The 25,661-nt window shown below is 39.3% G+C and overlaps 1 protein-coding gene across 7 annotated transcripts in view; it reads right to left on the bottom strand.

Moving 5' to 3' along the window:
• Positions 1 to 25,661, bottom strand: part of CPEB4 (cytoplasmic polyadenylation element binding protein 4) — a 55,888-nt gene that overhangs the window by 11,347 nt on the left and 18,880 nt on the right. For 3 of the 7 annotated variants that reach the window (XR_002831408.1, XM_006097664.3, XM_023761442.1), the window contains 2 exons: positions 7,495 to 7,545; positions 1,011 to 1,034 (listed from right to left, as the gene is read on the bottom strand). The exons of 2 other annotated variants lie outside the window; for them this stretch is intronic. Coding sequence is in view for 4 of the 5 variants with exons in the window: in XM_006097664.3 (XP_006097726.1) it covers positions 1,011 to 1,034; positions 7,495 to 7,545 (75 nt within the window). In the remaining variant the exon portion in view is untranslated. The remainder of the gene's footprint in view (positions 1 to 1,010; positions 1,035 to 7,494; positions 7,546 to 25,661) is intronic. 2 more of the 7 variants (XM_006097665.3, XM_006097666.3) reach the window with 2 other exon arrangements.

Genomic DNA, 25,661 nt, shown 5'->3' with positions numbered 1-25,661 from the left:
AATCATCTGCTACAGTGCTATCTAATTCTAACAACTAGTTATCAAGTTTGATGTTGAAAATCCTATCTAGAATATATAAGCAGCAAAGACCAGAGATGCCAGTGTTTGTATTCTTCCCATATTGACCTGACAGCAAAATTCAAACTTTGAAATCATGAGCAAAACACAGAGCTACAAGTAAGTGCAGAATCTCCCCCGCACTGGCCACTGCCCAGGCTGCCAATCACGTCTAGGTCCTGCACAAGGAGCTCCTTAATGGGTCCTGCAGAAATGCTCTCAAGTGCTCTTCCTTCACGAAAACATTCCAATGTCCTTTGGCTGCCACACTTCTCCTCCTTGCACCTTTCACTACTAAACACAAATAATAACAGTATATTTGTTATCCTGTAAAATCACAGCTCAAAGAGATTATATAATGAAGACTAAAAAATGACTATAAAATTGGAGGCTATTTCCTGAAGGATCTTCAAAAATCACTTACATTTTGAAGCGGAGCTGACTCTAAAATTCTCTAAAATTTCTAGAGCTTTCACCCAATGTTTCAAATGTATACGATTAGCTACTTATATAGCTAATCACCTTTTAAACCAAATGCATTTTGCTGACTTGGTTAAAAAAAAAAGTAAACAAGGTATTCAAGTATAATTGAACTTCTAATATACTCAGGTATTTGAGATGATTGGGGCTGTATTTTCTTTTTTAAAGAGTCTTAACTTTTTTCTCCTAAGAAATTCATTTTAGAAAGAAAAAAAGGAAACAAATCTTTATATATAAATAAGTTGACTTTATAACATAATATAGGAAAATTATTTTGGTTCACATCCAAATTCTACCATTTGACTCCTTAAAACGAGAATGTCTACAATGTTAACTACAATGAATAAAGTATCTATGAATCAAGCCTAGGTTTCATTCACCCACCCGCTGCCCCATGAGGGTTAGAAGTTGAACAAACTTGGATCCTCTCCAAATACAACTATACATTCAAAAGTTAGAAACAATAATGTTACCTCTCCTTCGCCCATATGTCCTTGCTGCATGTCAAATGAGAAAAAAAAACACACAACCTTTCAAACATTGTCAAAAGGATCAATTGTGATTTCATCTACCAGCTTTGTAATTGAAAAAGATTGGCTATATATAATTTTGTCTCAAAAACAAAGAATCTGGATGGTGAGAGGTCAATCTTATACTTTCTTTTTTTAAGTTCTTCAAGCACACTTGTTTTAAGGGAAGCTTTTTGCTGTAACTATCACTCAAGGTCCAAACTAGTATAATACTAAAGGAGTATGTCACGTGATCTAAACCAACTACCATATCAATCTTTTTTTCTCTCAGAATTCCATGCTAACTAGCAATTTAATGAATATCACAATATTTAATTCTTGGCTATTTCACCACGACAGGAGAAATAGCAATTGTATACTACTCTCAATTAATCCCTAATAAAGAATATCATAACACATGAAATCTTTAAGCAATTTATAAACTTCCTTTTGGTCAAAGGTTTCTTGACCCTAATCAAATCTTCCACTATACCCCAAATGTTGAAAAGTACAAAGTTTGGCATTTTATCACCAAGCAGGTGACAGCTAAGAAGAGCAGTATATTCATATTATATGTATTTTCCTGAATACGCAGGAAATGGCCACATGAACTTCTAATCAGAAAACTTTTGAGAAAATGCCTTCCCTGAAAAAAACTGGCATTTATAAGCCCAGCCTGTCCAAACACCTCAATTTTATTCAACAAATGTTTCTTGACTGCTCACATTGCTGGGCACTATGGATAAACACACAGAGCCCTGACTCCACGGCCACATAAGTAAACACTGAGACTGTCATGTGTCTATTTGCTATGATAGTTAGGTGACAGGTGCAATAGGAACAAATAGGGGAGGAACAATTGTTGCTGTGTTTTTTTTTAATCCTCACCCAAGGATATTTTTCCATTGATTTTTTTTTTTTTTAGAGAATGGAAGAGAGGGAAAGACAGAGAGAAATATTGATGTGAGAGAAACACATTGGTTGGCTGCCTCCTGCACGTGCCCCAACCAGGGCCTGGGCGGGGAGAAGCCTGCAACCGAGGTACATGCCCTTGACTGGAATCAAACCTGTAACCCTTCAGTCCACAGGCCGACGCTCTATCCACTGAACCAGACCGGCTAGGGCGAACAATTGGTCTTGATTTAAGGGGCAGAAAGAGGGGTGAGTAGCATTTGAGTAGCATCTGACCTTAAAAGAAAATCAGAGCAAGGCATTGCAGGGTGGTGGTGCTGCAGACAGGGTGCTGTGATGCTCAGGGAAAGAGGCCCAGAACAGAAGCAGATGGAGCAAGGGGGGTCTGGGCTGGAGATGAGGTTTACACAGGAGGAAGTGGAGCTAGCATAGCTCAGTTATAACTGAGTTAGAAGTGTAACTTAGAGGTGCCACATGCGTCTTCTCCAAAATGGAATTATGTCTTAAGCAAAATACATTTCTACCATTACTAGAAAACACTGGATTACACCAAAGTACTTGGGCAAATGGATTAAAACAGCATAAAATCTCCCTCAGCGGTTAGGTTTTCCTTTGCGAGGCCTTGTTTGGAGAAGGGAAAGGTACTCTTTTACTTTGTCAGCCTGACGGAGGTCAGAAAGACAAAGACACCACAAAAGCAGATGCTTGTCCAAAAACATTCTATTCATACAACTGCTCCAAAGACATGAGAGTTTGGGGAAACTATTGATTTGAAAATCTGGGTTCTGTTGATCTCAAAAAGTTAACAGATGTTGCTTGGATTTCTGAGAAAATATATTTGAAAAGACTAGCCTTTTAAAAGCTACAAAACTAACATTAAAATCTCATAGCTTCCATTATTTAAAAAATAAATATAGTTTCAGGAACAATAAAGGCTACAGATCAAAAGCAAATTCAAATACTCTTAAAGTATTCAAATGGTACTTTCAAACTTTGATTTTGTACCACAAAATTAAGCTGGTTAAATGCTGATATTAAATCCTGAAAACTATTTAGAAACATTTTCCCACATTAAGAGAAAATCAGTTATTGGTATACAATGTTTATAATTATAAAAACTGCCCATTCAAATAGGGAAATTAATATAAATTAGTACCAAAATAATAAAAACAATGTTATTCTAGAACACAGAAAATGAAATGTTTAAATGTATGAGTTCTACTTATTATAATGCTGTTAACACTATACACTATCTTTAATGTAGATTTTGACATGTGACATATATAGGAGAACGTACACAAATCACAAATGTACAGATCAATAAGATTTCTATAACGTGAACGCACGTATGTAACCAGAACCCAGATATTGACAGAATGGTCAATGGTGCCCTTCACCTTACGGATGAAAGATGTACGCAGCACCTTTTCCTCACCAACTGCAAAGTATACTTGGTGCAAACACATGATGAAATACCTGTAACACAGATAGATCCTCACCACTTTCCTGAGAAATCTGTCTTGCAGACAGATTTCCAATCTCATGATTATCAAGTGTTGCATATTTTTGATGTTTCTCAAACATCCAATAAAGTAGCAAGTAAAAAGATTAAATATGTTTAAAGAAATCTACATTTGGAAAACTTCTAGCTAAGTCAGTTGAAATAAACTGCTCAGAATTTTTCTTTAATTACCAAAGAGTACACTATTAAAGGATTTCAAAAATACATGCTATTATTAAATAAAAATCTTTTAATCCCCATTTGGGTTAAAATGAATACTATTTATATGTTTATCTACTTTTATTTCTTAGTTTTGATTTATAAAATCCTCAATAATTTAATGTTTAGTACTAACATGATTCAAGAATGTTCTAAATGGTGTGGTGAAGGCAATGGGGTGAGCCCTATTCCAATATGATATAAGATTTCAGGACACAGACAAGCACAGAGGAAAATCATGCAAACATAGAGAGAAGACAGCTGTTTACCAGCCAAGGAAAGAGGCCTCAGAAGAATCAACTCAGACTTCTAGGCTCTGGTACTGAAAAGAAATTTCTGCTTAAGCAACCCAGTCTGTGGTACTTGTTATGGTGGCCCTGGAAAACTAATTTGTAACCAAAAAGTAGCTAGAAAACTTGTTTGTTTGTTTTTTATATATGTAGAACCCAAGGATTCCCCCTCAAAAAAATCTCTATAACTAATAACCCAGCAATAATTGAATACTTCCCTAGAATGTGCACTACAGCATTCTTTGCACAGTTATCAATTATTATTTGTTGAATTATACTGGCAATACCTTTAAAAGACATGGGTAGTATATGAAGGTCACTGCGTAGTATGAACACCAATGAACTGATGACCGAGAATGGAAAAATGACCCCAACAACAGTGATTCACCCCACTGGATGAGTAAGCCCTTTTTATCTCTGTATGTGCAAACTCCAATGTCCTTCCAATCTAGACTGCGGAAGCTGGGAGACTACTCTGAATTTTTCTTATTACTTACTAGTAGCCCTGTGCACGAATCCGTGCCCCAGTAGCTTGCCAATAGCTCGCTGCCGCCCTCCAGTAGCTCTCCGCCCGCTGCCTTGCCCTCCTGTAGCTCCCCCCCCCCCCACCCCGCAACTCCCTCTCATAGCTTGCTCCTGTAGCTCTCGGCTGCCCGCTTATAGCTTGCAGCCCCACCCTCCTGCTGATCTGTGATCCAGTCGTTACTCGGTCAGTCGTTACATTTTAAGGTATAACAACCATTTGCATATTACATCTTTATTATATAGGATTTAGGATGTAAACCCCATGTTTTTCCAAAAGCTTCGAGATTACTTGAAAATTTTAAAACAAGTTCTACAATAATTATCATAGTTGAAATTCAAATGTTCATGAGAGAAAGAGAATAAACAGCTATACTAGTATATAAAGAGTTTATGGTGGATAGGGAGCTCCTTACAGTTCCTAAAGTCTTAAAATTGAATAATGAATATAAAGCAACACAATGTATTAGGCGTTTATTTTCAGTTATAAACTGAAAATGAATTAAAATATGAAGAGATTGCTTTTAAAAGTGAATATAATAAGTTTTAGGTTATCTACCTTAACAATAGACATAGAAAGCATGTTCAGCCACAATTTTTATATATTCTTCTAATCCCTTGTATTGTATTTTTTCCTTATAAATCTTTAACACTAATATTCCTAACCAAAAAATGACACTCTAAATATTTTCATTTTACTATATGCCAGGTGCTATGCTAATGATTTACAGGCATTTAATCTTTATCTCAATCCTATGACATGGGTGGTATTTGTGACTTTTGAGTTTACCTTCATTAAGCACAATCAATGTATTACACCAGATTTGCAATATATGTGCTCCTAAAACCTTAGCTAAAATGAGAACAAAGCTCCTAAGAATCAATACATGAAAGAGATCAATCTATCTAGAGAAGCAGCCCACCATAGAAGATGTTTCATAAATTCGACTGAAGAGAGTGGGCTCTGCCTATGCCTAAATCAAAGTGACTAAGAAATTGTCTCAACACCCCTCCACCTCCAACTCATTATAATTTCATAATTGTTAATCAATCTTCTATTATAATCTACTTTGCTATTGAAGAAAAATAAGTCTATCAGTCGACTCACACATCTGGTCTACCTAGAAGGGTTATTCCCCATTACAAATGCATACATTGATATCTGGTCCTAGTCGGTTGGTTATTAGGAACTAACACTTGATCAAATCTGACAAAATCAAGTTCTGAAGCCCTAGATCACAATACTAGGTCTGCGCCCATGACAGGCATAACCTCACACTCTGGGGTCTTGTCTGAGGAGCCAGCACGTCTGTTTGACATATCTTTATTCTTTCTTTATCTTCCTATCTTTCAGTTAAAGCAGTGTGAACCTCAGCCAGTATACCCTTATAATAAATACAATTTCCATGTATGCAATGGTAAAAAACATCTAGTCCCAACAAATATTTTTGGGAAAAGGTTACCTTTATTTTTTTCTTTGCCAAGTAAGTGTCTTTAAAAATGATCTATTCATAAGAGCAGAAATATTTACGGGGCAGGAGGGAAAGAAAAAATCTCATAAGAGATGTTTTTAAAAAATTAAGTGAGTTGGGCTTTAAGGACAACCGGCTAGAGAGTGTTTATTTTTCTCACCTCAACAAAGATGGACCCAGGGCAACTGATCTAATTTAGTGGCTTCATGAGGAGACAGGGACAAGAAGAATTGATCACTTTGTCTAAGATCACAAAGCAGTATCTCAAACCTGGTTCACTGCAATTTCCATCATGCAGCCCCGACTCTGCAGCTTGTTCCCCAGGGAAAGCTACAAAGGCAACCTTTACATGATCCCCTTATCCTGATGCCACTGTCACCACTGGGTTTTGTTTTCAGTCTACACACATTTCTGCTGAAATATTATATTTTGGCCTTATTTCTGGCAGCGATAGCATGAAAAGACCAAAGTCGGGTGAACAAGTAAGGTTTTTATAAACCGCATGTCTCCAGAGGATCTGATGCGCCCACAGCCACTCTCATAAATCAAATCTCATTTTTCCTGGCGCGACAACCCTACGTCCTTCAGAACACTGACTTCCAACACTAGCCAAAAAAAGGGCCAGTCATAAAGATAACTTCAATTCCCCATTCACAGTAGGCCACAGACAAGGAGTAGAAGTTTTTTTGTGTGTGTTTTGTTTTTGGAATGATGAAAATAAAGCTATTTAGTCCAGAATACTTCTTAGAAGTGGTGGGACATAAAATGAGTTTTGACAAATGGAAAGCAAAATGAACACACACATTTGAAATCCACTCAATAGTAAATGAGTAGAAAGAAGTAAACAAGACCCCTGCATTCCACCCAATTACTTTAACTTATAGCACTACCAAACAGAACATTTTTGATTCTTTAATTCCTTCTGCACCTACATGTCTCCTCCTCCCCTGTGAAATCTAGTTTGTTTCAACATAAGCTCATAAAAACAGAACGCCACAGCACAGTGGTAATATTTAGAATTGTAATCTACTTGGCTATTGAAGACACTGCAAAGGCCATAAAACTTCATTTCTCTTGTTCTCATTAGACAGCAACCAGTGAATGACCTTGTCCTTTGCAATGTCAACCCCTGTGGTCTCAGGCAGCTCTTCCTGGTTTCAGATCTCTGATTATCCTGGAACATTTCTCCAACTACATGGAGATGGTTTTTATATTGACATTTCGAAGGTCACTCTACAGAAGTTCAAGTTAGATTAAGCCATCCTGTTTATAACATTATATAATTCTCATTGTGACCAATTTCAAGACAGAGAACTGGTTGGCTCTCAAAGTTCAAAAAGGTCTTGCCACAATTTGGAGGAAAAGTAATTATTCATAAAATACCTGATAGAGTAATAGCAACTTTCAATTGTCATTACAGAATAAACTAATGCCATTTCTCTACTTACTGAAACATAATTACTATATTGTTTCACCTATACTAACTGGTTTCAGTCTATGAACTTCACTAGGGTAAATCGATTATCACTTACCATTAATAAGCAGAGAGCTATCGGATCCTGGATATGAATAGTTTAGACGACCTGAAGGTAAAAGAAGGCCGTTACTAAGTTTGTTTTCTTCATGGATGGTTTAAGCGTATGCAATAACAAAACTGAATTGCTTGTTTTAATAGATAAGGTATTAAAAAGCTGTATTTGGGATAAAACTTCGTTGTGCTAATAACCACAATGAATCAGAGGACATACCAATCAGCACGTTGGCAAACATTCAAAATGGGAAAGTCTGAAAGTAGGAAAGTTATTTGGTCATTCTAACTTCTAAATCCCTATGCAAACTAATTTTCTTTATACCATTATGTTCTACTACCAGTTCATAATGACAATCTTCACATTTTTTTTTAGCCCTATACATGTGAAAAAATTCAAATATATAGTTTTTTATTGCTTTTTAGAAGTATGTAATTAGCAGTAATATTTTTCTATGATTTAGAACAAAAGTGCCAGGCTTGTGCCTACATGTACAGACATGCTAATGTGTTTAAATTTGCATTTTGAGAATCAGTACAGAAGGTAAAGAAAAACATACTGTATTTACATGTGACAGAAAATATCAAAGCACACAACACACAGCACAATGCCCAGAGCACAGCAGACACTCAAAAAATACTGGGATAGTTTCCCTTGAATTTTTAAGTGGTTCAAAACTAGGTTTTGAACCTAAAATGGACACCCACTATTCCCATCAAAAAAGACTTTGTGAAGGTACTAACATTTTGGAGGATGCAACAACTTCTAAATTAGTAACCACAAAAAAAGGGAGGATGGTGCTGGAAATGGTTTCTCCCTCTATAAGGAATTCAATTTATTTATTTTTTTATTGATTTCAGAGAGAAAGAGAGAGGGAAGGAGAGATAGAAACATCAATGATGAGAATCATTGATTGGCTGCCTCCTGCACGCCCCCTAGTGGGGATCGAGCCAGCAACCCTGGCATGTGCCCTGACCAGGAATCGAACTGGACCTCCTTATGCAACCACTGAACTACACTGGCTGGGCAAGGAATCCTATTTCTGTTAGGGGAGAATTTCTACATGTAAGTTGAGGTATCTAGACCACAAACCTTACTGAATGCACACCATGTACCTAATTCTATGCTATACATGACAAAAATCATTATGGAAACATTTGTAAGTCTCCATGTTCCATGTGCCCATCTGCACCCACCTTCATAATGGTGGAGACTCTCAACAAAGTCTTGCTCATGTAAGGAATGGACAGGGGAACCTGACTATTACTGGTAAGTAGCTACCATAGCCCAGCCCAGCACTGTATAAATGAGTAGTGTGAGGATTTAAAGCCGACTCAGAATTACAACTGTAATTCTAAACTCCGACCCACAGAACCATGGGAGACTCTCCAGGCTCTGGAAAAGTGGGTAAGCAGAGTCTCTCCCATCCCCTGAGGGTGAGTGGGGCAAGCCTGCCAACATGCCGGGAAGACGACCCGGTTCCCCTGAGTACTACGGGGACCAGAGCTAACCTGCGGGCCTATGGGTCCAACAGCCATGTTTACAACTCCAGAAAGGAACGTCAGGCCTCAGCCAGCCTTCAACCTCTCAAAATCCTGCTTCTTTGAAAGAGTCGCCACAGAAATGAACTCACACTGTGAAAAGAGAACATTGTTCTCCATTGTTAATAGCTTTAATTAACCTATATCCAAAACGTGAGGCTCTAATATGAAACAAAATCTGAACTTAATAATTTCCCTGCCATTTACAATCAAATACAAGGATTGTTTTTACTGTCATTAAGTTGTTAATTGTTCTATTTAAAATTTCAGCTTGTTCCTATTAAGGGAGTGGAGGTAGGGTTGGAGATGAGGAAGGAAGAGGTACAAAATAACATTTCAATTTATTCCTAAAAAATGGCTTCATTGTTTAATACTAATCACACAGCCCAGTATCCAGCTCCACTGGAATTCCACCTGAACTGCTGGACTATAAGCCCAGATCTTCTGACCTGTCACGAGTGCGTTTTTAAAAAAAGCACAGACTTGAGATGCTGGAATAAGAACATGACCCTTGACGGTTAAACACTCGGAAGGGGGCGAGCTGTTTCAGAATCACGTAACTCGTAGGCGCTGCTGACTTTCTATAATGGAGCACAGCATACATTTGTAACTGGAAAACCCTCGGGTGTTGAACTAACAGAGCCATCACACATACCATTTTTATTTATCTTAAAACATTTTGTAAAAAGATGATGTAAGTTAATACAGACATTTATGTCACTTCATTAACTGAAGTGAAGAGGAAATGTTTTGTTATTTCGAAGAGGATATTCAGATATTTGAATATTTCGAATGCCAACATTCCAGCTGAAGTCCTGGCTGTTCCACATGAACTCTAATGCCTCTTCCTGGATGCCAAGCAAGGACGAGTAAGTGAGACAAATGACCAAACAGGCTGGCCCAGTTTAAGAAATCAAACTCGGCCTCATCAGAAACTCACCTCTGGGTGACTTTTAAGGAAAGGAGAGGACTGTTTCAGCTCGATGGGCTCAAAAGTGTCCCTTCCCTCAGTTCTCGAGTTCGCCCCACAGCGCCCCTCCCAAGGAGGGCCTTTGATGTTTTTTCTGCTGAGATGTCTGAACCCAGTCATTCTAGCCTCCAGCTATCACAATAGGGCCCCGGAGAATCACTGGCAAGGTTCAGAGTTTAACTCTGAAAGGTGATCCTTGTTTTTAATTCTCGACCTGGTCAGGTTGGAATCAATTTTGACCTCTGAGTAGCAAATACATCTGGGACATTTTGTTAAACAATCAGTAATGGGTAATGCTTTCTTCTTCAATTTAAAAATATAAGCAGTGACAGAGCATTTTTTAAGCTTTCTTAATGCTTCCCTAACCTGTCTGCCCTATCCTTCGGCAAATTCCTTCTGTAATTAAAATATCTCGAGTCACCCGTTCATGACATCCATCGTAGATGATACCTAGCACTTTCTTTCTGGAAACCTTCCCGGAGCTCCCATTTGAGGTCTTTCAGGTCTTCCACGAGCCTTTCACATGCTCCCTCTGCTTTAACATCCTCTGCTCTGTGGACGCCAATGTACATGGGCACTTCTGCATTTTATATTCCATGGGTACATTACCCACAATCCCCTCCTTCTGAAGGCTATTTCTCAAGTCTTTTTTTTTTTCTTTCAGATTCACCTTTTTCAGGGCACCATTCCCAAAAAGGAAACCCCCTTTTTAGATCAGCTCACCAAATTTTATTTCTAGCTCTGCTGCCCCAGCCAACCTTCTTAGGTAATTATTTCAGCTACTGGCTTTCTTATCTCTCTTACATAATAACCCCTTTAGGAACTAGAGCCTTTTTTAACTAGCACTTTGAGTTTCCTGTTGGGGTACCAGGCAAGCATTCAGTGAGTTCATTCCCTGAATTTAGAACACCGGTGTTTCACAACTGAATAAAGCAAAATAAAAGAAAAATAACTGTATAGCTAAATATAAATATAACTCAGTGGTTGTGGTTTTTGTTTTGTTGTTGCTATTTTTTATTTTTATTGATTTCAGAGAGGAAGGAAGAGGGAGAGATAGAAACATCAATGATGAGAGAGAATCATTGATCGGCTGCCTCCTGCACGCCCCCTACAGGGGATCAAGCCCGCAACCCAGGCATGTGCCCTTGACAGGAATCGAACCTGGGACCCTTCAGTCCGCAGGCTAACGCTCTATTCACTGAGCCAAACTAGCTAGAGCGGATGTTATTTTTTTTATAACACATCCTATCTATAAACATAACCCAGGTTTGGGCACATTTAGAATTTAATTCCTCAAGGGAGGAGGAGGGCATTAGGATTTCAGACAAGTGAACCTATTTGGTAAAGAAAACAATCTCTGAATCATCTTGGTATTGATTGTGTTACAAATAGGAAGAAATACTGCCTGGTCAGCAGGCCCAATCTTAAAGGACACAGCAGAGTCAGTCTCTGGAGGCCAGCTGTGGCACTTGGAGCCAGGAGCCTGGCATACATCATGCAGAAGGCACAGGCTATATTTGGTGACATGACTCAACCTAGCCAAATATAGGCAACTGATACAGTGCGAATCTGGGAACCACACTACCAAATTCTACAGCCTTGAAAAGAGCCACACTCCAACTAGGCAATTCTATGCTAGGCATTTGCGAGTTGGGAGAGAACCAGTATTTACCAACCAGACTGACTAAGAATTGCTGGGGGAAGAGGTGCTCAAAAGAACAGTATGTACTATCATATTCTTTTAAGACATTAACTAAAGTAACCTAGTCAATGAGATGAAAGAAGAAAAGACTAGAAAGAAATTAATATATTAGCAGTATATGTGCGTATTACTTTCAAAATTAGATAAAAGTTATTTTCTAAAAAGTAAGCAGGTATTATTGCTACTGATGATTGAGCAGGAAATGATACAATAAAGGCTGCCCTTTCAAACACACAAACAGCAAAATTATCAAATGCTCTCCAGGGCTATTAGATGTCATGCTGTGACCTTTTTCAGAATCATGCCAGCATTGCTGGTGGCATGGTGTAGGCCAAGGAATGACAATGGGGGATAGCTACCAGGTTGTCCAAAATACAGATGGATAGCCATGCAATCCTCTAAAGTGACAAGTAGCATGAAATTCTAAGTTAATGTTTTAATTGACTCACATTGTAAAAACTTGATACTCCAAAGGAAAGGGAGGGGTCTTCAGTGAACATCATTACAAATTTCTAATAGGGAAAGGGACACGTGTGGGCTTAGGCCCATGTCTAAGGTAGATCCAAGATTTACACACATAACTCATAGATGTGTATATACATACACATGCATTTGTTGTCGCTGAGGTACTCCTGCTACCTTGCTCTTGCTAGTTTTATTTATTTCATGCTAAGTGTGTCAAAGCCACGCTGCCATAAATACTTTAATACTAAAAATATATATATATATATATTTTATTGATTTTTTACAGAGAGGAGGGGAGAAGGATAGAGAGTTAGAAACATCGATGAGAGAGAAACATCGATCAGCTGCCTCCTGCACACTCCCTACTGGGGATGTGCCTGCAACTAAGGTACATGCCCTTGACCGGAATCGAACCTGGGACCCTTCAGTCCACAGGCCGACGCTCTATCCACTGAACCAAACCGGTTAGGGCAATAAATACTTTTTTAAAGGAGGTGCCCACCTGCCTTCCCACATCTGTTTTTACCAATGCTGCCAGAGACTGGCAGGCGCTGTGGGGGCCTAGACAGTGCATAGCAAGGCTCAAGAAATGTGTAATGAATTCAGTTTTGGAGTACCAACTTCATGCTTATACAAATGCAGAACACATATCAATATGCACTAACAAAAATGTATTCAATATGTTCTACCATTGAATGATATAAAGATAACTATTTTTAATAATTTATTCTACTGACCTGAAAGTAATTCCCCCAATCAAAATCTTATTCTCCCTCCTGACCTCTCTGTGATACAATCAACTTCCAGTAAAGATTTCTGCATGCAATACCACAAGGGGGGGACTGGCAGGGACTGACATCAACTAGAGAGGCTCCCCCCCCCGCCCCAAAAGTCATTTAAATTAATAAATGCATACAAAGAGTTTAGGCCAAACAAAACCCTCTCTGGGACAGAACTGGCTTTCAGTTTAAAAGCCAGGGCTTACAAAAATACTGACTTTCCTTGCCTATCTCTCCAGGTTCATCTCTCCACACTGCCATTTCCCTTCCCATATGAGGTACTTCAGTCCTTCAGAACCACTGGCTCATTAACATTTACTTCTGAGTTCCTCCCTTTGTCTAGAATGCCCTCCTCCCCCTTTACCCCTAGTATCTCACCACTCAAACCCTCACCCTTCTGCCCAGTTAGTGTCCCTCGTAAGCCCCACCTTCTGTGGTTAGTTTTCCTACCATAAGCCACCGCTCTCAGGTTCAGATAACCCACCTGCTCCATACAACCCCCTGGACATTTGTTACACTGTATTTAAATGGCCTATTTCTAAACTATCTCTTCCTCTAGGGCAGTGGTTCTCAACCTTCCTAATGCCGCGACCCTTTAATACAGTTCCTCATGTTGTGGTGACCCCCAACCATAAAATTATTTTCGTCGCTACTTCATAACTGTAATTTTGCTACTATTATGAATTGTAATGTAAATATCTGATATGCAGGATGATCTTAGGCAACCCCTGTGAAAGGGTCGTTCGACCCCCAAAGGGGTCGCCACCCACAGGTTGAGAACCACTGCTCTAGGGCAACAAGATCTTTCCGGGCAGATTTTGGGATCTTACATCCCAGAGCTTGGAGCAGGGAAAGGTGCTCAATAATAGCTATTGAATGAATGAATGAATGAATGAATGAATGAAGCAAAGCAGCGATGGGTGGTCCCTCTGCCATGGAACATGCAGTGAAGAGGGTGTAGAGTGAGACCAATCCCATCTTGTGACCTGGGTCAAATTACTTTCCTTCTTTGGACCTCAGTAAAACAAGGAAATTTCCATTTATCTCACAAGGCTATTGGGAGAAATTGATGAGACAATTTTTGCAGAATGCCCAGAAAAATCCCCAGTATAGAGTAGGTGCTCAATTAATATTAATTCATTCCCCCTCCCCAACTATGAGCCAGAGATAACCAACAAATTTCCACTTGTGAGAGACAGAGAGGAAGGATTCCTTTTAGCCACATAAAACCCAAACTGGAACCTTGGAGAAGGGAGTAGCCATCTGGGGTTTTTTTCAGCTTCAGAGAAATGAGAATTTGCTAGTGTTTTGGTTACAAACTGAAAGGGCGAGGGCTATGCCCTCCATCTTGCCTGTATCCTCCATGTTGGGGCAGTTGCCACGTGCGGCCTTCTTCCCGGAAGCCCAGGCCTCTGCTGGCCACGCCCGGGATTTTAAACTAACCAATGACAATCAAGGGAAGTGCGCGCCGTAGATATGACCACATCCTGTGTAACAAGACCCGGCTTGCGCCTGGCCAATCGGCAGGGCCCACAATCCCCTCGCTCCACCCCCCTATTAAAACCCTGTTTTTCCCAGGCGGGGGCACTCTGCTTCTGGTCGCAACGCTGGCCTGGAGCGGAGTCGGGTTGGCTAGCCCCCAATAAAAGGACCTTCTGCTTTTGCATCGAACTGGCTGGCTCCTAGTGTGGTCTTTGGGGATCTTGGAATCTGGGCATAACACAAACATGAATATAATTCTTCCCTGGGGGAGAGAAGAGGGGAAAAACCTAACTCCTTACTTTTATAATAGCCACACTGGCAAAGCAGAAGTACTATTTTAAAAATGAAAACTTCAAAAATTCAACTTAACACTTTCCCTTTTAATAAAATCTGGGAGCATCTTCCTTTTGTGCAAAAAGATCACATTTAATTTTTCAATTGAGATATGAGAGTTGAAACAGATTGTGAAGTGGTAAAAGAAAATAACCTTTATCTGTAAGATAAGCAAAGTCAATGATATGGGTTTCTACAGATTGTGGAAGGTTCCCTATAAAAGGATGGCTTTGAATCTAACTCAGGGCAGGTGAAAAGTTGCAAGATCTAAAAGCATCTCAGAATTTCAGGCAGAAGGGAATGTCTAGAGAGAGACCAGCACAGAGCTGACCTAATTAAGGAATTCAAAAGATTTCCTACTGCCAGTAAGAGGAACAACAAGCCAGCAAGCAGGAAGGCTAATTTTAGCCCTGCCAGAAGACTTCTGACTCTAGATGCTACATTTAGAGGACAGAGCAACAAGATAACTTGCCTTAAGAGGATGTTATGATACCAGTGATTAATGGTAATTTTTTTAGCTTTAAAAAACTAGGGATAGTTTTTGTCCAAACTAAACCAGTCAAAGGCAGTTTTTTGTGGGTGTCTGTGTGTTTAAGGATAACATAATAGGGAAAAAAGGTGGAAAATAGACCAACTGGTAGTAGAAAAGCTTTAAGAAAAAGCCAAGGCAGCAAATTAAAATTCTCCTACCTCACACAAAGATTGATTAAAAGCAGGACGTATTACAAGAGACATGATTTAAAAGAACCAGTGAGTGAGCATCAAGAATTGTATAAGTGGCCTAAGGTAAAGTGGTTTGAGAAATTTCTCTCTGTACTGAATCGAGCATGAATAAAAGAGATCAAGACAAATTTAAGAAATCCCTGGGGACCACAGGCTAGGCTGTTTGTAAGAGATTGAGAAGTTTAGAGAGATAAGCCACTCCTAAAACTGGCGACTAAAGTCCAAACCCCAAAAGGCAATCTGCAAAGTCACTGGCTGGCTTTCTACACACACACCTATTGTCAACTCTAATCGCTTAATTAATACACATTCTGTTGATACCCAAGGCACCAAGTCTTTCTCTTATTAGTCTTCAAAACTAAATAATCAACAGGCATTCAAAGGTATCTGCTAACCATATGGAGGATAAGCTGCATGAGCAGGAGTCTTTGTTTTTCCTTCCCTGATGTATACAAACAGCCTAAAATAGTGCCTGGCACAGAGTAGATGCCTGATAGGTGTTTGGTGTAGGCATGGCCTCCCACAGCTTCAGACTTCACAGGAACTTATTCCAAAGAGAAGGGAATGAGGGTGGAGTGGGGAGGGAGTGCAGCACTTCTGAATCACTTTGGGAGCACACACGCTTCGGTCTCATGACCGATCTGGTGAATCAGAACCAAGGAAAGAAAAGCCAGCCTGGAAAAGTTTCCTCCCTGACTATTCCGACCTCCGCCCCATTGAGGCCCTGTCTATAAGAAGCCAGCAGGCGCGAGATCTGAATCTTTTATAGATTATGATAAAACATAGTTCTAAAATTTTGTGCCCAGTCTCCTAACTAGAAATTAAGAAACTTTAATGCCTACTCTCTGTCTAAAATATACTGAGACAAAGATGTTCACCTTTTTTTAGGTTTGTTCCCCTCTTAAGTGCTACACAATAACTACCTAAGCTATAGACCCAGGAGCTGTGTGTTCCTATCTTGATCCTCTAGGTACCAGTTACAGGATCCACGTTACAGAAGCTATTTTATTTCTCTGAACTTCAACTTCTCCACTGTGAAATGGAGAGCACCAAACTCGTGGAAAAGGCTATTGTAAGGATTTAAGGTAGAGATACTTTTCAGAAGGGGCACAGGATAAAAATCAGAAGTGCCTCAAAAAAGGAGAAATGTCCGCCAGTGCCTACTGTGGCCTTCAATCTGCTACCTGGTACATGGGATTGGAATACAAGCAGAAAGTAAGATGTAAGATGCTTCCACAAACCACGTGGCTTAAAGAAGACCGGCTCCCCCTCCTAAAGAGGGCAGCCTTTTGCCATATGGCTCCCCCTGCCCCCGGCGTCATGCCAGATGTTGCCTGAAGAGTCCACACTCTGAGCCTTGCCTCAAAGGGCAAAGGACGGCTTCGGATGTCAGAGACCAAGTTCAAAATGCTACCTGGTGGAGGAGCTAACAACCTCGGGTCTGGTCGGGAAGGTCCCCTCAGTCCTCTCTGTCCTCCTCCTCACCATTTCCTCTAGTAAATTCCTTTTTATGTTCTGCTCCTTTGGGAAAAGATGGCTATTCTAACGGTAGGCGGTTAAAGCAGAACAATGGCGGAAGATCTCTGGAGCAGTGTCTCATAACCTTGTATGATTATTAAGACCCACTTTGATCAAAATATTTCAGAGAGGCCCCCCATCATGGTAACAACGGAAGCCCCAACCCCAATCCAGTGACTACTACAGTGGGGCCTTGACTTACGAGTGTCCCGACTAACGAGTTTTTCGAGATACGAGCTGTCTCTCGGCCGATTTTTTGCTTTGAGTTGCGAGCTAAAATTTGGGTTACGAGCCAGTTTCAGATACCCCACCACTAGTTGGCGCAGCGAACGTCACAGTGAACGCCACAGTGAACGCCACATCAGCCCAGAATCACGTGTCTCACTCGTTCACTGTTGATTTGACATACGAGTAATTTGAGTTATGAGCTCCGTCACGGAACGAATTAAACTCGTAAGTCAAGGCCCCACTGAACAAGTCAAAGAACAGCACACAAAATAAAAGGCTACTGTGACTTCAGCAACACCTTTAAATGTATTTTAATTCATGAGATCAGAATCCATATGCTTTTGGAAGATAATCAGGCGTATGCAAAAGACATACCTATCATCTAACTGGAATACCTAGTCCTAATGAGTTCACGGGTCCATCAAATAATTCCCACAGCTGAAGAGGCCTGCGGTCCACAAACCAAAAACAGAAGCACTTCGTGAGGTCAAGTTTAACAACTGTTCCTAAACATAATATACTTAGGCCTAGCTCAAAAAGAAACGATGCAGTCTAGAACAAAGCCTTCACTCAGCCGACTAAATCTGATTCTTGGTTAGATCCCTTTTACAAGCTACTCAATATTAAATACTGCTACACCAGGATCATATGAAGTTTATACGCTACTTTCAGGCCTTCAATTCTCAAAACCTTCAATTCTGTCACTTAGGAAAAGTATGCCACAGAGACTATATGGAATTGCTGATGATAATTTGAAGATCATGAAGTTCAATCCCTTAATCCCTCCATTTCAGGTGAGGAAACCAACTTCTAGAAAGAAGTGACTGGCCTAAAGCCCCAGAACTTCGAATTGCAGAGCCAGCTTTGAACACAATCCTAAATGCTGCTTTTTAAATTTCTTACAATTTGGGAAAATCTGTTTGTTAATAAGCTAACAGCTTCTAATCATTCACAATAAAGAGATCAAGTGGCTGATTTAAATACCTCCATGTAATTGAGCATGGCAGACATTTATTATTGGTAATACTACAGCCAGTAGAAATTAGATTTTTTAGGTTCTTTATACTTCACTTAATCATGACTGTTCTTCCGAATTAAGATTTGCACTTGACTGTTGGTTTCTCAAGGATTAAAAAAGGGTCCTTTAATTGGTTGATTCCTCCTCTTTCCCAATGTCTGGCGACTAGCATCAGCCCATTTGGATTTGAAAGAGGTTATGGAGCTGCTTTCCTTCAGAGTTCCACTGATGTGTTACTGTTCGCTGGTGGGACCCGGGAGAACACAAAGGCCTGTTTTAGAATGGAGTGCACAGGCATGGGCTGAATTCAGGTCTGTCCGTCAGACGGTAAGAAAGCCCAGGGGCAGCCTGGCCCTCTCACTGTCTGATTCAGAAAGCAGCAACTAGTTTAAAACCAGCTAAAAATGTATTCCTTTTGCGAATTTTTACTGCTGAACAGCAACAAATTCAGAGTTTCTCTCCTTTCCCTCTTAACTTTGGTAGCAAGGACAGTGGCCACAGGAGGGGGAAAAACACAAATCAGGCCAGTACAGCTGATAAATGAGTCAACTGCGAAATAATTTTGTGCACAAGTGTGTAACTGTTCTGTCCTTCCTGTTGCTAAACTGAAGGCAAAGACAATCTTGGATATTTTTATGACAGCTATGAACAGACAGCAGTGCCTCCCTCACAGTCAGCAAAGAACACATTCCAGGATCTCGTACAGGATCAAGGCTAAGGCCTTCACGCCAGCTCCCTATTGTATTACTCCATAGTCCAAAGGACTTCCATTCTGGAACTATTAGCTGTCACCTCTCTACAGAATTATATAACAGAGAGAAAAAACAGAAAAGTAAGTGACATAGCAAGAGGTACACTACATACTATTATTAATTTGGATGTGGAACATGAACAAAATGGATCTCTACAAATGTCCCGCACCTCCTTCACTTTTTTAATATGGCAAAGAGGTCCCTAATATTTAACATCAACAAACTGTTGAAAAAGTCAGAAAACCTTACCACTTAAATGTTGCTCAGATTTCATTTCTCAATGGAAAATAGTATTACTGTCTGTCCATATGGTAATACCTTAGTTATTAAGTTATACACAGACAATGTGAAATGTTAAACATTACAGAAAAGCACTTAATTTGCTACCCGGTTGCTGCTTGTTTTCTGTCACATGTAGTTCATTCCTTTACCAATCACTGTGGAGAATGTGTGTCAAACAAAATTAAGTCACAACAGCCACAAAATATGTTCACCTTAATACAATGGTTAAAAAAACAAAGTTAACGAGTTAAGAGAATCTTTTAAAGAAATGCTTAGGAGCCTAAAGCTTCTAATAACACAAAGTGTTTACTGTCACTTTCTCCCTGCCCCCCCCCCCTTTTTCTCTCACCTCTCACCAGGTAAAATCAGAGTCTTGACAATGTTTGAAGAGGGCTACTCAGTTATCACGGCCTCAAAAGAAGATGTGTTCAATTTTCAGGGTTAAGATAAGGGGGCTGCTCAGGTAATTATGGACTTACATCATGGATGACATAAGACAAGTTTCTCCTTTGTGACAGCTGCTGATAGAATTTTCAGAACAAATCAAAACAATGTCAATATTCAATCACAAATGCGCGGGGCGCGGGGAGAATCACTACTTCCCCCGCACCAGGACAGGTTATGGAAATAAACTGGGCAGATGAGGATCGGGACCAGGCGCACCGGCGTTTAGTGTGAACTGAGCTGGTTTCAGTTCAGAGGTCAGAGTGAAAAAGAGTTCAGTCCAATGCTATGAGCACATCGGATTTTGTCCTCATTTCCCTTTCCCCTCCTCCCCTTAAAACACAAAACAAAATCAACACAACACCAAGCCCCAATCTGAAAAAGGGTAGTCACACTGTTCAAAATCCACACATTCGTACACTCGGCCTACACAGTGCTGAGGACCCTAAGTCCTGGTCCATAGTAACCAGGAAGGAGACACTGGTGCAAAATTCAGAACACACTCTGCCCAGTAATACAAAGACAAATACCCCCCACTACTTGCCCTCTTCTTGCTCACAAAGGAAGTTACCTCAACACAGAAGCACAAGTCCATCCTATGGCACAACTAAGCCAAGCAAAAGAGAAAGCCTGTAGGATCATTCCATGTCAGCAGTCAGACAGGGAGAGTGCAGGAGGAGAGAAAATCACATCCTTTCTGAACAGCCACACACGGAGTTCAATTGTAGCCGAGTTTAAATTGTCTTCTTTGCTATGGGCCCTACTCCGTTCCTCAGGAAGCTTCTAGAAGTAGGACAACTTTCTACTCACCAGAGATCTCAGCGGCTCCCCTGCTGTATGGCTTTGAACCACTTGGTAGCATCCAAACACAGCAGTAAAGAACCAGGGAGGGCAGGAAGGCCGCAGGAAGGCTCCAGCCTGGCTGTAGGCAACCGCCTGGCTGACCCTGAATCTCCAAGACTGGTAATGTTTAAAGATCGCCCAACTTGCCAAAAGACATTTGACCCCAAGTGATGGTAATTTACTTGGAAGGAGGTATTTGGTTATAAATCCGAGTAAAATGAGCTAGTTTGCATTATCCATTTCTTCTTTCTGGCATGTTGTATCACGCTCTACGAAATCTCCCTTAAAGGAAAAGGCCCATATAATCCTTTGAAAAGGTGACAAGGACTGGGATGCATAGTGCATAGTCTTTACTCAGATCACCACAGTCCAACTGACTTAACTAGAAATAGGTTAAATACTGTAAAAAATGATACCCACCACCACCATTTGAAATAAATCATTTTAATATTAAAGCAATAGAACTTATTTTAGTAAGAGTTCCTTTCCCTTTGGAAAATTTTATTTACTCTGAAATTCAAATTTATAACTCAATGATATAAAAGTTGGTCCTATTTTCAGCAACTCTCATAGAAGATTTCTAGAGCTATCTCAGTCTAAATAAAGTCAGTATGCACTATCTGTGCTAAAACATCTGTATCAGTACACAACATCTGTTCTCTACAACAGAGCTACGGGACTGAAGTTTGGAACACAGGCATATTAGGATTGTGTAAAATGTCAGGTTTCCTACATACGGTGTCCTTTTTAAGAAGCACTAACTTAATTCCCCTACTGGAAAGAGACAGAATTGAAACATTAGCCCAACAGTCACTCTCTTACAGTGACATAAAAAAATCCTATATAAAATCAATAAAACAGGCTTTGTGTACGAAACTTTCCACTGAGTTCCATGATTTTCTTCTAGAGAGATTATTATAAATTCTTCTGCTTAGCAACAAAGAAAAGAGGCACAGATGGTATCATCACTTGCCCACTCATTTAGGCATTTGTTTCAAAACCACAGCAGTGAAAAATAGGGGGAAGGGTCCCCAGATTTAATGAGGAAAGAAAGAAAAAGATATCAAAGTATTTTTAAACGCAAGGTCACAATACCTTCGGGAGTCGGGAATTAAAACACATAGCATATGTGAAATAGATCCAGCTCTTAAATTCTTATTAAATGAACGCATGGAGCAAGTGAGGCAGTACTGGCTAACTGGCTAACCTACTCCCACTGCTTACTCTACATAAGCCAGAGGTTTCTTGGGCGCTCGGGGGATGTGTAAAAGATTGGTACTTTAACCAACCTGCATTTCCGAATGCGGTCACTATTGCTTAAATTTAAATTAAGTTTTGAAACAGTGTGACATTCAAAGGGGTTGGGGTGGATGTGCTGAGCTCCTCCTTCCAAAAATTGAAAGATATATTCTGAAACATTATGAAAAGAAAAAGACACCAATTTCACAACATGCTGAGGGCAAATAAGATGATACTCTGACTCATAATTTAGTTAATTGTTATCTGAAGAACAACTATAGTGTTTTGACAATGTATAGATTGCCTTTGTTCTCCTAATAATTGCCCTGTCTCATTTGGCTTTCTAGTGAAATGAAGCAAATTGGATACGAAGTTGTTTTCATATAAAGGATATTAAATACACAACCATTATTATGAAAATGTGGATGGTTTTGCTCCATCTAACATCTGATAGTTTTCAAGTGCTATTTTCCTGTCCCTTGATTCCAAGTGCTGTCCCCTCTGCTTCCAGGCCACAAACTACTACTGTTTGGTTGATACCTATATCCCTTTATTCCCTTCACACCCAGGAAAGATAAAAAGGCTCTTTGATTTGCAGGTCTCTCCTGCTCTGCACTGGATGTAATACAGCTTCACGAATCTTTATTTCACTGTGTCCAGCCTATTTTTCAGAAGGCTGAGAACAGCTGTGCTCACATGTGGTTTTAATCTACTTCACGCCGCTCCGTTTCTAAACAATAAGGACCAATTTCACAGGCGAGAAAAAACACACAAATAACAGCAAGATACAATATTCCGCAAATAACCACCTGAACATCAACCACAGTGAAAGATTCTTCTGTCCAGATAGAGAGAGGACTTGATAAGCCTAATAATATTGGAGCAATGCACAAGCTGCCAGCTGGGAGATCAACATGCAGACTCGGTCTGCAGCTTGGGCTCTTAGCTTCTGAGACTGGTGTGCAGGAAAGAAAATGAAATCGCCTCTGGGGAGGAGCTCCTGCAGACGGCCACTGGCTTTGGTTATGGAGGAGGCAACCCATAATTGCGAGATAAAAATAACATCCAGGCGTGCCCGCTGATCAGAGCAAGGACATGGAGATAAGGTAGAGGGAGGACCCTTTTCCTCCCAAAGAGCCAAACCTCTGTACATGGAGAAAATGATAGGAGCCCTAACATTCTTAGAAAAGCTATTTTTAAATAAACTGTAAAAACTAGTATGAATTTAAAAAATAACTACTATGAATTATGAAATGAAGGCTAGTTACTCCTTTTGCACATCTGTTAATATGTTAAAAAAGAAAAAAGATAAAAGGTTTTCTAAAAGCCAGTTGCAATCAGTAAAGCATTCATAAAGAAACTCAAAAACGGTATTTGAAGGTTCCTAGGTATATTAAACATTTTGCCATCTGTTGATGACAAAAATAAAAATTTAAAACCCCACTACATTAAAAATTTTTTCCCCAAAAAGGCACATATGTGTTTATTCTTAATTTAAGATAGCCATACCAATTCATTCTACTTGTAGTTCTTGTACCAAATATAAGCTATATTATTTAAACATATACATGCAAATTGCACTTCTATGAGGAGCCACAATTGAAAGATAAAAATGTCAACTGTAATATATTTTCTAAATTATTTTTAAGATAAAATAAACCCAAATATAAAATTTATCTCCATATGGAGTCTTTTTACAATTCTCAAATTAATTTTTTTCATCTTTTTAAAAAATTTTCTTTACTGACTAAGGCATTACATATGTGTCCTTTTCTTCTCATTCACGCCCCCCGCCCCATGCCCTTACCCCCCTGCTGTCTATGTCCATTGTTTATGCTTATATGCATGCATAAAAAGTCCTTTGGTTGATCTCTCCCCCTTACCCCCACCTCCCCTGCCTTCCTTCTGAGGTTTGACAGTCTGATGGATGCTTCTCTATCTCTGGATCTGTTTTTGTTCATCAGTTTATGTTGTTCATTATATTCCACAAATGAGTGAGATCATGTGATATTTATCTTTCTCCAACTAACTTATTTCGCTTAGCATAATGCTCTCCAGGTTCATCCATGCTGTTGCAAATGGGAGTTCCTTCCTTTTTATAGCAGTGTAGTATTCCATTGTGTAGATGTACCACAGTTTTTTAATCCACTCATCTGCTGATGGGCACTTAGGCTGTTTCCAAATCTTAGCTATGGTAAATTGTGCTGCTATGAACATAGGGGTGCATATATCTCTTCTGATTGGTGTTTCTAGTTTCTTGGGATATATTCCTAGAAGTGGGATCACTGGGTCAAATGGGAGTTCCATTTTTAATTCTCAAATTAATTCTTTTAAGTGAATTTTTTCTGAGAGGCATTTCATTCTCTACTAGTCTCATAGAATTAATGCCCATTTTCTGTTTTCTCTGTTGCTAAGGGAGCAGAGCACATGGAGAGGCTATTTTCAAAATGGATAGTCAGATTTTATATTCTATTTTAAAAGATCAATGTGTTATTTTTAAAAATATTCAACTTTTATTTTCACCTTTAACAAAATCTCACAAAACAAGCAGAACCACAAGGAAAAGCATGCATAGTTTCCCCAACAGGTATCTAAATTAATAAAGAGAGCTTGACGAGAAATAACGTATTTCCCCGAGCAAAATTCCATTTGGTAGTGATAGACTACAGTGACATAAAGTTCATCATCTTGGTTAAAAAAGATATAAATGTCAAGCATAATTATAATCTGGCAGTTTAGGACCATGAACTCATCTGTGAATTCTTTATTGCTCTTTGAAGGAAACAATACACAAAGTTCACTTAATATACTTAAGTCACCTTGGCACTTCAGCTTAAATCGAAACTGGCTTTCTCATTTGATAAGCATGATAACAGACTTTATGGATGGTTAGTAATAACAGATACTGTTTACTGAGTGTCTGCTATGAATGAGGCAGCATGCTGAATTTTACAGATACAGCATCACACTGTGGTGGCAGAATGGCCATCCCCATCTAGATCTATATGACTCCATTCTGCTATACTTTCTCTCACAGATCAGTTTTCCAAAATCTTTATGCTGCTAGACGAGGCCAATCAAATTTCATTTTTTCTGTCATCAGACTTAACTTTTGATTATCCCTACAGAATTGGCTGAAAGAAACTTAATTTAGGTAAAAATTAGTTAGAAGATATTAAAAAGGAAATATAACATAAAGACAGAACTTTACACAAAAATTCAATAAGAGAGAAGAAATAACCTGAGAGAGATGTCCTGCCTATATCTGAGAGCCACTAATACTATTAGAATGTGTGCAAACTCTTATTTTATTTATTTATTGCTGACAGTATTACAGATGACCCCAAACTCTTTTATCTAACCTAAATACTAGTGAGAAGCTTGCTTCTTTGAGCATCAAAATAAACTAATTATATGTGATGCTGTTTGTAAACTGTGCTTTCTGTAATAAACAAATAGGCATTTATCATGAAAATGAAGTCTAATTATTTATTATCCCTAGTATCTAGTATCTAAGAGGATCTCCCCCCAAAAAATAGTTGCTGAAGGAATCAAATACATTAAGAATAAACAAACGTCCTTTAGCTACTTTTTCTGGACTTAATTTTTAATTCTGAAATAATTATAGATTTGCAGCAAGTTGCAAAAAATGGAACAGAGTGATCCCATGAACCCTTTATCCACTGTGGCTTAATGGTTATGTCTTAACTAGAGTACAAAACCAGGCAACTGACATTGGTACAATCCGCAGACCTTCTTCAGATTTCTCCATTAGCTACTTTTTAAGAGTGCAGTTTAGAAAGGACCTTAGACTCTGCATTTTTCTGATGAGAAAATGAGAAGAAAGGTCA

Source organism: Myotis lucifugus, unplaced genomic scaffold (genome assembly GCF_000147115.1).
Source record: "Myotis lucifugus unplaced genomic scaffold, Myoluc2.0 scaffold_208, whole genome shotgun sequence".
Taxonomy (NCBI): Eukaryota; Metazoa; Chordata; class Mammalia; order Chiroptera; family Vespertilionidae; genus Myotis; species Myotis lucifugus.
This window is presented reverse-complemented; position numbering and strand designations above follow the sequence as displayed.